Source organism: Schistocerca gregaria, chromosome 1 (assembly GCF_023897955.1).
Source record: "Schistocerca gregaria isolate iqSchGreg1 chromosome 1, iqSchGreg1.2, whole genome shotgun sequence".
Classification (NCBI taxonomy): Eukaryota; Metazoa; Arthropoda; class Insecta; order Orthoptera; family Acrididae; genus Schistocerca; species Schistocerca gregaria.
Genome location: NC_064920.1, coordinates 737224479 through 737239085, shown reverse-complemented (window position 1 = coordinate 737239085; position 14607 = coordinate 737224479). Strand labels below are relative to the sequence as shown.

Here is a 14607-nt window from a genome sequence, read left to right as displayed (position 1 = left end):
ATAGCCGCCTATACTGTCGCAAACCAGCACCCAGCATTATGCTACTACCAGTAATGATGTAACTTCACGGATTCTCCCGAAACCATCTGAAGATGAACCTGAAAATGTTCAAAAACCGGTTCATGGAATAAAGCATTATTATTCAAAAAAGTGACCTGTTGCAGTTGTGTATAACTTAATTACATTTTATATTTCAAACTTGTCACTACTATCACCCTTTTCCCTTCCATTCTCAGTTTCAAAGTTCACAGCCCAGTCAATTTCAGGACTATCTCACATTTTCAAACAGAGAACATACACACTTTTACATCAAATGAGACTCAGAGGTATATAACCTGAGTGATATATATATATATATATATATAGAGAGAGAGAGAGAGAGAGAGAGAGAGACAAGTGGAAGGAGACTGAGAGTAAAGTAAGCATTAAGTCCACACAACTGATAAGAAGCAAGTACATAATGGACTCAGCTAAGGGATGTATCATACAGTAGCGTGTTTCCCTGCAGTGGGGATCAATTGAACGGCTGTTTTAAAATATGGTTCAAATGGTTCTGAGCACTATGGGACTTAACATCTGAGGTCATCAGTCCCTAGAACTTAGAACTACTTAAACCTAACTAACCTAAGGACATGACACACATCCATGCCCGAGGCAGGATTCGAACCTGTGACGTAGCGGCCATGCAGTTTCAGACTGTAGCGCCTACAAACCGCTTGGCCACTCCGGCCGGCAACGGTTGTTTGATGATATGCATTCCCTTATGCTGAGACTTGCACAGTGGTTAAATATGTTACAGATAGTTGAACAAGAAGACATATCAATCAGGTGTACACTAAATCAGTTTTCCTTTGGTAAGGTCAATGATATGTTCACAACAATCATACATCTTAAACATATGAAATAGAGCTAATGCGTGCAGTCTCTCAGTAACACAATGCTATGCAGACAAGAGACAGGTGTGGGTAATATATGGAGTACAACAATGTCAATGAAGGAAATGTGATCCTACTTAAGAACCCTTTATGACTATGTGATGCACTATGCACATTATCTACTACAGATTTGACAGAACATGCACTATGCACATTATCTACTACAGATTTGACAGAACATATGTGGTTCTACCCAAGTGTAAGGAAGGAGAGGCAAAAAGCTGTCAATCAAAATCCCATTAGCTTTCATTAGTCTTGAATATCTACATTTTGGCTATAAATGCCATCTTCAGTGCATTTTTATTACAATTCAACAGACTCGCAGCAATTCATGTCATCATATGCTCTTATAGGTGTACAGGCAGAAGTGACTGCTCTGTGCTTCTCCTTCCTTATAGTCGCTGTGCCTATGGTTTCTGATGGAATCAAGTGGTGTCTCTAGCAAGGGACATGTGTCACCACTCTTTCCTCTAATCAAAGAAAATCATACTTGCAAACTAAACCAGCATCTTGTATCACTATAAAGACAGATGTATCAATTCAGTATTAGTTTAAGACAGTCAGAACATTGTAATGATGTCTCAAAACTATTTCACAATTTGCCACTATTCTCTTGTAACTAAAAAAGCCAGGCGGATCTAGGTTCTGAAAAACTTCTGCAGTATTCTATCATCAATATGCATTGTTCTGTTCGTATCACCAACCAATGTCAGGCTGTGAATGTAGTAACTGTTCTCAAGTAATTAATGTTATTGGGTTGCCAGCAACAGTTATTAAATCTCATGTAAGGTATATTCTCTCAGTTAAGGGCAATGTGGTTATCAGTCATGAAGTTGCAGCATTAGTACATTTGATGATTAATAAACAAGATTTTTCAGTAGCTTTGACTTTTATTTTAAAAGAAACTGTTCTCTGCTTCTTACACCCCCTTATAATTTCATAAAATTAGTGCAAGTTCCCCTCCCACCTCAAATGAATATATTGGGAACAATCTTGGTTCTAATCCAAGGACAATTTACACCAGGTTGCCATATATTCAGTATGTATATTTTCACTTAAGTTCGGCACAAATAACAATACAGTTAGCTAAGTTAAGCACTTCAAAGGTAGATAATTATGAACTGATTAGTTTATTTAACAGAGAATCACCATGAAATAAACAAAGAATGATTTCTACACTAATTTTTCTTAGTTTCAAACTACTGGCTGTTTGAACTGATACTTCATTACTACACCTAGACACATCAGTTCAAGAAAAATCTGGATACTGCAAACATTTACCTTCTCCAAACTTTGGTATCATAGTTTATTTTAAAAATATGAATTAATATTGTAGAGAAAAGCATCTTAATGAAACAGCAAAATGCTCGAGACTGGTGAAAATGTAGATATTTCATAACAGACTCTGAAACAATGCTGCACCTAATTTCATAATCATCAGTTCAGAAAACATATATACTGATCAGTAAGATGATGATGATGATGATGATGACGATGAAGAAGAAGAAGAAGGAGGGGAAAAAAACAAAGAGAATAACTGTCATGGAGGAAACGTACTTCCATTCTGTACAAACTGTGGATATAGAACCAACATTACACTTCGGTATAGATGAACTTCAGTTTTATTTTAGTCTCAATAAAGCAACAACTGGAAAGACTATATCAGACAAGGAACAAAAGTTCTGGAGATAATCACTGTCAGTGACTGTTATGAAAGGGAATCTCAGTGTAAACAACAGTATCAGACACTTTCCAATCAGTCAATTTGCAAGAGCAATGTTATTAATAAAACTGTGGCAGAAATTCAGTTTTGAAAATGTGACACAAAAACACTTGAAGCAAACTGTGAGAACTAAGTACATTAACCACAGCAACATACACAGCTTAAAAGGCAACAGTATTAAGTTTCTGTACAGAATTTCATCTCAGCTGGAAAAATATTATTTTCATGTTGATACATGTTGCTTTAATAAGATATCTGTTCTCATGAAAACCACATGTGATGCAAAAACAAGTAGTAGTGCAGACAGTAAGATACGATACACAACATACTTGAAGTGACAGAACAAAACTGTTCTTACTTGCACAACAGGATAGGATCAATAATAGGTAGTGATGTATGTAGAAACCATAATTAATCAACAATAATCACAAAACTAGAAAATGGAATTGAAAAGCCTCAGTTCTGTACGGCTGTGGTTTGCAGGCTACCATCCTTTGCAGCAGTACTAGCACTCAGGGTCTTTACCTCCATCGTTTATTGGGAATCAGCTGCCCCCTTTATTGTGTGCATAAATGTAACTAACAGGTTGAAACTGAAAACTACGCAATACATATTACACAAATTAAGCGAATCTGACTGATAACAGTATCGTATTTACCACGATTTAAACACTGAGCATAATACCAAATGATCTTGAACAATTATTGAACTGCATTAGCAAGTATGTGAGAACATGAAAAGACCTAGAAAAGTAGATCACTGTATTTACACACAACTCCTGCTTTTACTGCTTTCTTGTCACCTGCAAAGCACCACTGCTAATTGTTACCTGGAGCATGGAGCAAAACATTATGTCACATTTTTCATTCCTCTCAGTATAACATAATAAGATGTTAAAGTGATCTGACAATCCATCTATTAACTAGCTAAATTCCTGCTGTTGTGAGTACAATAGAAAGAAAAGTTCAACTAAATGTACAGAATGTTTCTGGTTTTCCAGTTAATGATTTATAAAGTTATTGCACTAAAACATGCAACACCATACGGCTCTAGACAGCTTATATCAGGTAAATAAGAACGAATAGAGAAAGCTACTTCCATATATTTGCTGGTAATGTATGTTAACGGACGTATAAAAAAATGATTGTCAGATTAAGTATAGAAATGATAAATACGCAAAAGTCAATGGTAATGAGCAATGCACTTATGGAGGAACGATTTCTCTGGCAGGTCACAGGAACAAACGGAAAATTATGAAATTGTGGAAACGATGAAATTAATACTGAAGAGAATCGAACAGTAACAATTGACTACAAACAAAAGGATTCCACAACAAACATTCTTTAACATGCGAAACACACGCACTGTAATATAAGAGAATGTTGTGCTGTATATTGTGAGGCAGTGAATGTGCATTTGAAAATGGAACTCGAGATCCTATACAGCTCCCCTGTGAATTCGCTTGAGGAATGACTAAAACACAATAAACTGTTTTCTCAGAAAGCTCTGCATCCAATTTTATTCGGTTCTTTACAAATTTGTGCCAGAGACGGCAGACAGTAGCCAGACACTTACTTTTTTAGACAATGTGTAAAGCTACATATTTTGATATTTTGTTAACTACTACGAGAATACGTTACAAGAATGAAAATGTATTGCTTTATCAGTTATGTTTTGCAGCAGTCTCCAGTTTTAAAACGCTTTTGGTAAATATTCGTATGAATGCTATGCAAAGCTTCAAAACAGAAGTGGGAAGCATTTCAGCATCATACGCCAAGCATATTTCACTTTGAAACTGAATTACAGCACGCTTTTGTAATATGTTTGGTATTTAATGTTCTTTCGTAGCAACACGGAACCACCATCAATGCTTACAATTTCATGAAAACATACTTTAAGCTTTGTTTACTATCACAGCACACGCCCAGACAGTAACATAACCTTAAACATCGACATTTCTCGCAACAAATTAACTGTGTTTATTTTGTTGTCACGCGGTAATTCGATAATTATCAGGTCCCTGTTCACATATTACCAAATTCTGATAAACAATTAGAAGCACTTCCAAGAAATATTTGTAAATAAACTATTAAAACCACTGTCACTTTCCTGACACAACACTACACAATGATGTCAACATACCTCTTGTTTCCGGATCGGTCAGAAATGGTTTAAAATATTTTACGAGTTCATGATTTGTTACTTTACCACCATGATCTAGCATAAAACTTTTTATTGCTTCTTTCGAAAGTTCACTTGGCCCTGCCATTTTTCTATCAAAATAAAACCAGGTGGTTGCTACAGGTGTAAACAGTTATCGACTCACACTTGCGTCGACAGTTGGAAACATACTATCGACTATCGACCGTTGCCAGAACACAGATGATTCAAACGACATTGAACGCGTAAGTGATATTGCAGCTGTAACTGTTCATGAAACGCAACGTTCGATAATAAATGGACAAACCAAGAGGTGATAGTATGCTTAATGATAAAATTATTGTTTCTGTACAATAGGACGGTCGATACTTTTATCGTTGATGCTCTAACTCTGTCTCATTGAACATTAGCTACAGAGCAAGCTTACGATATCACGATTTTTTTATCTTTTACGTTGACAGACTAACGCTCCGCTAGCACTAAGATAGTTAAACATACAGGGACCTCAAACAATGCAACAAAGGAGCTAATTTACATCCCTGACAAATTGAAAACTATGTGACGGCTGGGACTCGAACCCAGCTATCAGTTCTCCGCTATCTACTTCACTATTTTAGGTTAAATCTAGCTTTGGCTGCAAATTATTCTGCTACAAAAATCTTTGATTCCTTAATAAATAGCATAAAAAGTCTGACAGATAGCCAACCAATATTTAAAAATAAATTAGATAAAATTACTTACCTTACAAAAAAATTAAAAAAAAAATGGACTATGGCGATGTAAAGAAACCTTTTGTTATGCTGAGACGTTCCACATCATTACGAAGTATAGTATCCATGTTATATGGAACACGTTATATGGAGCACGTTCAACGAGCTGATCAATCCTTTCAAGCTACACTTCTGTTTGATTATTGTTTTATTGCCCTGATTTTAACTTATAAAAAATGTAAACTAAATGCCGAGAGCGGTTCACAAGTGGGCGCCAACACCTTGACAACTGCCACAACAACCGTTGTCTTGTTGTTATGTTGTTGTTGTTGTTGTTGTTGTGATCTTCAGTCCTGGGAGTGGTTTGATGCAGCTCTCCATGCTACTCTATCCTGTGCAAGCGTCTTCATCTCCCAGTACCTACTGCAACCTACATCGTTCTGAATCTGTTTAGTGTATTCATCTCTATTCCCTCTACGATTTTTACCCTCCACGCTGCCCTCCAATACTAAATTGGTGATCCCTTGATGCCTCAAAACATGTCCTACCAACCGATCCCTTCTTCTAGTTAAGTTTTGCCGCAAACTTCTCTTCTCTCTAATCCTATTCAATACCTCCTCATTAGTTATATGATCTACCCATCTAATCTTCAACATTCTTCTGTAGCACCACATTTCGAAAGCTTCTATTCTCTTCTTGTCCAAACTACATGGCTACACTCCATACAAATACTTCCAGAAACGACTTCCTGACACTTAAATCTATACTCGATGTTAACAAATTTCTATTCTTCTGAAACACTTTCCTTGCCATTGCCAGTCTACATTTGATATCCTCTCTACTTCGACCATCATCAGTTATTTTGTTCCCCAAACAGCAAAACTCCTTTACTACTTTAAGGATCTCATTTCCTAATCTAATTCCCTCAGCATCTCCCGACTTAATTCGACTACATTCCATTATCTTCATTTAGCTTTTGTTGATGTTCGTCTTATACCCTCCTTCCATGACACTGTCCATTCCATTCAACTGCTCTTCCAAGTCCTTTGCTGTGTGTGACAGAATCACAATGTCATCGGCGAACCTCAAAGTTTTTATTTCTTCACCATGGATTTTAATACTTACTCCAAATTTTTCTTTTGTTTCCTTCACCGCTTGCTCAATATACAGATTGAATAACACCGGGGATAGGCTACAACTCTGTCTCACTCCCTTCCCAACCACTGCTTCCGTTTCGTGTCACCGAGCGAGGTGGCGCAGTGGTTAGCACACTGGACTCGCATTCGGGAGGACGACGGTTCAATCCCGTCTCCGGCCATCCTGATTTAGGTTTTCCGTGATTTCCCTAAATCGTTTCAGGCAAACGCTGGGATGGTACCTTTGAAAGGGCACAGCCGATTTCCTTCCCTAACTCGAGCTTGCGCTCCGTCTCTAATGACCTCGTTGTCGACGGGACGTTAAACACTAACCACCACCACCACCACCTTTCGTGTCCCTCGACTCTTATAACTGCCATCTGGTTTCTGTACAAATTGTAAATAGCCTTTCGCTCCCTGTATTTTACCCTGCCACCTTCAGAATTTGAAAGAGAGTATTCCAGTCAACATTGTCAAAAGCTTTCTCTAAGTCTACAAATGCTAGAAACGTATGTTTGCCTTTCCTTAATCTAGCTTCTAAAATAAGTCGTAGGGTCAGGATTGTCTCACGTGTTCCAACATTTCTACGTAAACCTAACTGATCTTCCACGAGGTCGGCTTCTACCAGTTTTCCATTCGTCTGTAGAGAATACGCGTTAGTGTTTTGTATCTGTGATTTATTAAACTGATTGTTCGATAATTTTCGCATCTATCAGCACCTGCTTTCTTTGGGATCGGAATTATTATATTCTTCTTGAAGTCTGAGGGTATTTCGCCTGTCTCATACATCTTGCTCACCAGATGGTAGAGTTTTGTCAGGACTGGCTCTCCCAAGGCCGTCAGTAGTTCTAATGGAATGTTGTCTACTCCCGGGGTCTTGTTTCGACTCAGGTCTTTCAGTACTCTGTCAAACTCTTTACGCAGTATCGTATATCCCATTTCATCTTCATCTACATCTTCTTCCATTTCCATAATATTGTCGTCAAGTACATTGCCCTGATATAGACAATATACAATAATTTTTTATTTGAATACTGCGATAATAACTCTTACTTAATGTTTCTAATTTCACCGTCAAGCATCTAAACTCAAATAAGAGGTTAGGCGTTGAGTAAATAATGACTTGATTAGAAATCCCTTACCATGTAACATGGAACCTTTGCAAGTATTAGGAATTTTAAGGTGAGTTCAGCAAGAGCCTGCATAGGCCTACACCACTATTTTGGGAGAAGAATGGCTACTTGTAAGTACCCATAAAAAAGTTACAGTTCCGACTCTGTTAGAAACCTGTGTAATACCGTCTTTTAAATCTTTTGCTGAAAGAAGAACAACTGGTTACACTATATTTTTTTTAGTTTGCTTGAGATAGGTGGGGGGAGGGGAGCCGGATCCCCTTGCCCCCTCCGGATATAGGCATGATTGTACTAGGACATTGAGTAGTCACGTGTATGCTGTCTGATCAATAGCATATGGATACCTTCCTGTAATGCGGAATTGATCACCAGATGTCACTAAAGGCGGATCTGACAGGAAGGCAGTAAAGAAACAGTAACAGCAGATCCGGTCGGCCAGGCGAACTCAGGTTCTCGTTGGCCACACATTTCTGTAGTCCTTGCTAAGTGACGCTTGAACTGGTCTAGAGAACTACGTCGCTAGACGGTGGATAGCTCGAAACAAGTTATTTGAAGTGATGACTCACACTATGCCATGTGGCAATCAGACGGAAGTGTTTGGGTTTGGCGAATACCTGACGAACGTTACCTGCCAACCAACAAGTGTTTAAGAAGAAATGAAAAGAATTTCTGAATGACAACTCCTTCTACTCCATAGAGGAATTTTTAGATATAAATTAAGCAGAAAAAAATTTTAAAAAAAAGAAAATAAAAAAGTTGTTATATTAACTTAATTATGTTGTTAAATTAACTTAATTATGTCATGTATTGGAAAATTAGACTCGTTCCACATCATTATGAAATATCGTATTCATGATCCATGGAACTAGTATTAATCTAATCTCTAATCTAATCTAATCTAATACGTAGTGCCGGAGGAGGTGGTGTTGCCGCATTGGAGTGTTTTTCGTGGTTAGTTTGTTGCCCCTTACTGCACCTGGGAAAATACTGAGTGCGGAAAAAGATGAATACATTTTTAGCATTGTGTACTGCTTACAGCAGATCACAGTTCGGAGACGACGATTCTTTGTCTGAACTCGACACTGCACCCTGTCACTGTGAGACAGTGATATAACACTCCGAAAATGAACTGGTTGACCAGAGCCCCGAATTGAAGCCAATGAGACATCTTTGCGAAGAGTTAAATCATCAACTTCGCCCCAGCGTTCCACATCACTAACTTCTATGGTTTTGGCTCTTGAGGGAGGGCTGCCATTCTTCCACAGAAATTCAGATAACTCATTGGAAGTGTCCTCAGCATAGTTCAAGCTGGCAGTGAACAAACCGCTTATTAATGTCCACTAATTTTGATTAGATAGCGTACTGAGCCTCTACCACGTTGTTTGATCAGTAGTCACGTTTATCAAGCCACCAGTAGATGAAAGCGTTCCAAGAAGCGACACATCAAAAAATCATAAAATGACACTAGACCACAAACTTGCATAATATAATGCTGAAACTAACACAGTATTAATTAAATAAGTACAACTCCAACTCAGAATACAGTTTCGACAAAAATATATTAAAATTGGTGAAGCTCTCGCAAAAGTTGCAACGAACACCAAACAAGCAACTTAGAACCCAGCAGCAAAGGAAGTGTATTTTTCGAAAAACAATCAGAATCAGAAGAGTTCTTCAGTAATTTCAGTGACTGACTGAGATGATATTGCCCAGTAGATACTTTAGAGTAAAAAGTGTACTACAGGAAAACCAAATGAAAAGTATAAGTGTTTCTTGTTGACAGGGCAAACGGAAGCCAGGTGGCGGTAACAACAAAGAAGGTGATGAAAAATTAGGAAATTACGGTCACATTTTACATATTTGATCAGAGTTTAAAATCTTGCTAGCAGAATTGTTTAGTAACATTTTGTGGTAATACTAAACACAAAGCGAACAACGAAACCTCAAGATAATAGTCTTACCGATACAAAGGGTGTCAACCTTCTTACAACATGGCGACCCATCTGCAAGGACTTTGCGTACGAATTGTCATAAATAATTTTTAAGAAGCGATTGTAAAGTAGGATTATGCCCCTTCCTTTTAGTCTGGTCCATCAGTTCTGCTGACAGGTAATGCACTAAAGATTATGTGTCTTATACTACCTGTGGTGTAGTGATTGGACATTCAACTTATATGCAAGACAGCCTAGTTTGATATCACTAAATCACTCGAAGTGAATGCTGGGATGTCGCCTTTAGAGAGGCACTACCGATGAAATGTTTTGTGTTTGGAGGTCTTTTAGCACGCTTCCATGTTGGCTATGGCTGGCCAAGCGTTCCCTTGAAAACCTGAAACCCGTTATCCAGAATAAGGATTACAATTCTCTTCCTTATCACTGTCCTATCTAAATCGTGTTCAATAGATAATTGTCCTATGACGTATATTTTCAAGCGGCATATGATTTCTATGATCTCCTTGTTGGCACATTTTGTAGAAATGATTTACAGGGCAGTATGGATTTATCTTCATATGGTCACCTATCCAGGGATGGTGCTCGAACATCCTCAGACTACAAACGTCTGCTGGATTATCTATAGAGTGGTCTCGGAGTAAAATTTTGCAGATTGTTATGCAGAAACAGATAGTCATTTATAGTTATTTATGTCCGCCACACCCCAGAACTGAATCGACTGACTCTTGCTGTAATTGTTTATCTGGGAAGATGTCCTGAAGTACCAGTGGGAGAGCTGAAACCTTCTTCTACATCTACATTTATACTCCGCAAGCCACCCAACGGCGTGTGGCGGAGGGCACTTTAAGTGCCACCGTCATTACCTCCCTTTGCTGTTCCAGTCGCGTATGTTTCGCAGGAAGAACGACTGCCGGAAAGCCTCTGTGCGCGCTGGAATCCCTCTAATTTTACGTTCGTGATCTCCTCGGGAGATATAAGTAGGGGGAAGCAATATATTCAATATTTCATCCACAAATGCACCCTCTCGAAACCTGGACAGCAAGCTACACCGTGATGCACAGCGCCTCTCTTGCAGAGTCTGCCACTTCAGTTTGTTAAACATCTCCATAACGGTATCACGCTTACCAAATAACCCTGTGAAGAAAAGCGCCGCTCTTCTCTGGATCTACTCTATCGCCTCTGTCAACCCAACCTGGTACGGATCGCACACTGTTGAGCAATACTCAAGTATAGGTCGAATGAGTGTTTTGTAAGCCACCTCCTTTGTCGATGGACTACATTTACTAAGGACTCTCCCAATGAATCCCAACCTGGCATCCGCCTTACCAACAATTAATTTATATGATCATTCCACTTCAAATCTTTCCGTACGCACACTCCCAGATATTTTACAAATGGTTCAAATGGCTGTGAGCACTATGGGACTTAACTTCTGAGATCATCAGTCCCCTAGAACTTAGAACTACTTAAACCTAACTAACCTAAGGACAGCACACACATCCATGCCCGAGGCAGGAATCGAACCTGCGACCGTAGCGGGCACGCGGTTCCAAACTGAAGCGCCTAGAACCGCTCGGCCACAACGGCCGGCAACTGCTACCATTGTTTGTTCCGCTATCTTAGATTCATACAATAAAGGATCCTTCTTTCTATGTATTCGCATTACATTACATTTGTCTATGTTAAGGGTCAGTTGCCACTCCCTGCACCAAGTGTCTATCCGCTGCAGATCTTCCTGCATTTCGCTGCAGTTTTCTAATGATGCAACTTCTCTGTATTCTACACCATCATCCGCGAAAAGCCGCATGGAACTTCCGGCACTATTTACTAGGACATTTATATATATTGTGAAAAGCAATGGTCCCATAACATTCCCCTGTGGCACGCCAGAGATTACTTTAACGTCAGCAGACGTCTCTCCATTGTTCTTGTTGACGAACAGGCTGGTGATGGACGGGAATGATCTAGTATTCGATAAATCGAATACGACGAGGTACCCAAAAATACCAACCTAATTTTTTTGGAAGACTGAGCTCTTGCAGTACCGCGTTTTGCCGTTAGGAGCGCATACAGCGGACATTCAAGAATCATTAGAACGAGTGCCGTCTCTGAACAAGGTCAGGTCTAGTTTCGGCAGAGTTAATAGTGATAACTGTTTTGTGTGATTGTTGTTTCTGCAATAGCTGTTTCTCGTGAACAGCATGCGGCGGTGAAATACTGCTTTTTTTCTCGGAAAAAATGGAACAGAAACTCTTGAAATGTTAGAAACTGTGTACGAGGGTATTGCTGTGGGGAAAACTCAAGTGTTTGAGTTGTTTTCCCGTTTCAAAAACGGTGAAATGTCAACTGATGACAAAGTTCTTTCTGGTCATCCTTCCACTGCTGACACGTTAAAGTGATGAAAACATTCGTGCAGCCATCAACGAAGATCGACGACGGCCCACTGAAGAAATTGTGGAGCTGTCGGGAGTGACTCTGAATTCAGTGCAGTGAAGCGTAACGGAAGATTTGGGAATGAAAAGGGTTGCTGCCAAATTTGTGCCATAACTGCTGACTGCTGAACAAAAACAGGGTCACGTGGAAGCATGCTGTGCTTTGAAAGAAGAGTCTCGAAATGATCCAAATTTTTCTTAAAAAATTATCACAGGCGACGAAACTTTGTACTACGCTTACGATACTGAATCAAAGCAACAATCAAGCCAGTGGAAGATTACAAGTTCGCCTCGCCCCAAGGAAACTGGTCAGGTTTTTTCGATGTGAGAGGAGTCGTCCATTAAGAGTTTGTTCCAGGGGGTCAGACTGTAAACCATGCTTTCTATCTGAAAGTTTCGAAAAGATTGCGCAACAGTTTGCGGCAGAAGCGGCATTTTACGTGGCAGTCGAGTGATTGCTTTTCCCATCATGAGAAAGCCCCTGCGGACGCAGCGCTGTCTGTACAATTCTTCAGCAAAAATGGTATGACCCGTGTTCCTCACCCTCATACTCACCCGACCTTGCCCCGATTGACTTTTTTTTTGTTTCCTAAAATGAAAAGAGACTTGAAAGGAAAGCGCTTGGCTTGTGTTGCTTAGGTGAAGGCAAAAACAACGGAGGCGCTGCAAGCATCATAAAAGATGAATTTACAAAATATTTTGAAAAATGGAATAAAATATCAGACAAGCGTGTTAGTGCAAACGGAGAGTACTTCGAAGGGGATCGAAGGTTTGTGCTTATAATGTGAATGAGTAAAAAATTTGGTTTCTTTTGGGTACCCCGTCGAATATAATACCGAGGGTGAGAACTATGTAAGGTGATCTCGAAATCCACCGACAAAAATTTCAAAAATTCTTCGGTATATTGCCTGAGTATTTTGGGTATATGTTACTCGCGGTCTCCGGTAAATCGTTGGCCGAGCAATAAGGCAGTTATGATTTACACTACTGGCCATTAAAATTGCTACACTAAGAAGAAATACGGATGATAAACGGGTATTCATTGGGCAAATATATTATACTAGAACAGACATGAGATTGCATTTTCACGCAATTTGGGTGCATAGATCCTGAGAAATCAGTACCCAGAACAACAACCTCTGGCCGTAATAACGGCCTTGCTACGCCTGGGCAATGAGTCAAACAGAGCTTGGATGGCGTGTACAGGTATAGCTGCCCATGCAGCTTCAACACGATACCACAGTTCATCAAGAGTAGTGACTGGCGTATTGTGACGAGCCAGTTGCTCGGCCACCATTGACCAGACGTATTCAATTGGTCAGAAATCTGGAGAAGGTGCTGGCCAGGACAATAGTCGAACATTTTCTGTATCCATAAAGGCTCGTACAGGTCCTGCAATATGCGGTCGCGCATTATCCTGCTGAAATGTGGGGTTTCGCAGGGATCGAATGAAGGGTAGAGCCACGGGTCGCAACACATCTGAAATGTAACGTCCACTGTTAAAAGTGCCGTCAGTATGAACAAGAGGTGACCGAGACGTGTAACCAATGGCACCCCGTACCATCAAGCCGATTGAACGCCAGTATGGCAATGACGAATACATGTTTCTAATGTGCGTTCACTGAGATGCCGCCAAACACGGGTGCGACCATCATGATGCTGTAAACAGAACCTGGATTCATCTGAAAAAATGACGTTTTGCCACTCGTGCACCCAGGTTCGTCGTTCAGTACACCATCGAAGGCGCTCCTGTCTGTGATGCAGCGTCAAGGGTAACCGCAGCCATGGTCTCCGAACTGATAGTCCATGCTGCTGCAAACATCGTCGAACTGTTCGTGCAGATGGCTGTTGTTTTGCAAACGTCCCCATCGGTTGACTCAGGGATCGAGACGTGGCTGCACGATCCGTTAGATTCATGCGGATAAGATGCCTGTCATGTCGACTGCTAGTGAAACGAGGCCGTTGGGATCCAGCACGGCGTTCTGTATTACCCTCCTGAACCCACCGATACCATATTCTGCTAACAGTCATTGGATCTCGACAAACGCGAGCAACAATGTCGCGATGCGATAAACCGCAATCGCCTAGGCTACAATCCGATCTTTATCAAAGTCGGAAGCGTAATGGTACGCATTTCTCCTCCTTACACGAGGTATCACAACAACGTTTCACGAGGCAACGCCGGTCAATTGCTGTTCGTGTGTGAGAAATCGGTTGGAAACTTGCCCCATGTCGCACGTTGTAGATGTCGCCACCGGCGCCAACCTCGTGTGAATGCTCTGAAAAGCTAATCATTTGCGTTCACAGCATCTTCTTGCTGTCGGTTAAATTTCGCGTCTGTAGCACATCATCTTCGTGGTGTAGCAGTTTTAATGACTTGTAGTGTACATTTTCAAACGATGAATTTGATACACCGATGCTAAAGC

The 14607-nt window shown here is 40.1% G+C and overlaps 1 protein-coding gene across 1 annotated transcript in view; it reads right to left on the bottom strand.

The window, feature by feature from the left end:
- LOC126271580 (ankyrin repeat domain-containing protein SOWAHA) overlaps positions 1-5013 on the bottom strand; it is a 389485-nt gene extending 384472 nt beyond the window's left edge. Inside the window, exon 1 of the mRNA XM_049974167.1 lies at positions 4801-5013. Coding sequence (XP_049830124.1) covers positions 4801-4927 — 127 coding nt within the window. The 5' untranslated portion in view covers positions 4928-5013. The remainder of the gene's footprint in view (positions 1-4800) is intronic.
- Between the last annotated feature and the right edge of the window lie 9594 nt (positions 5014-14607).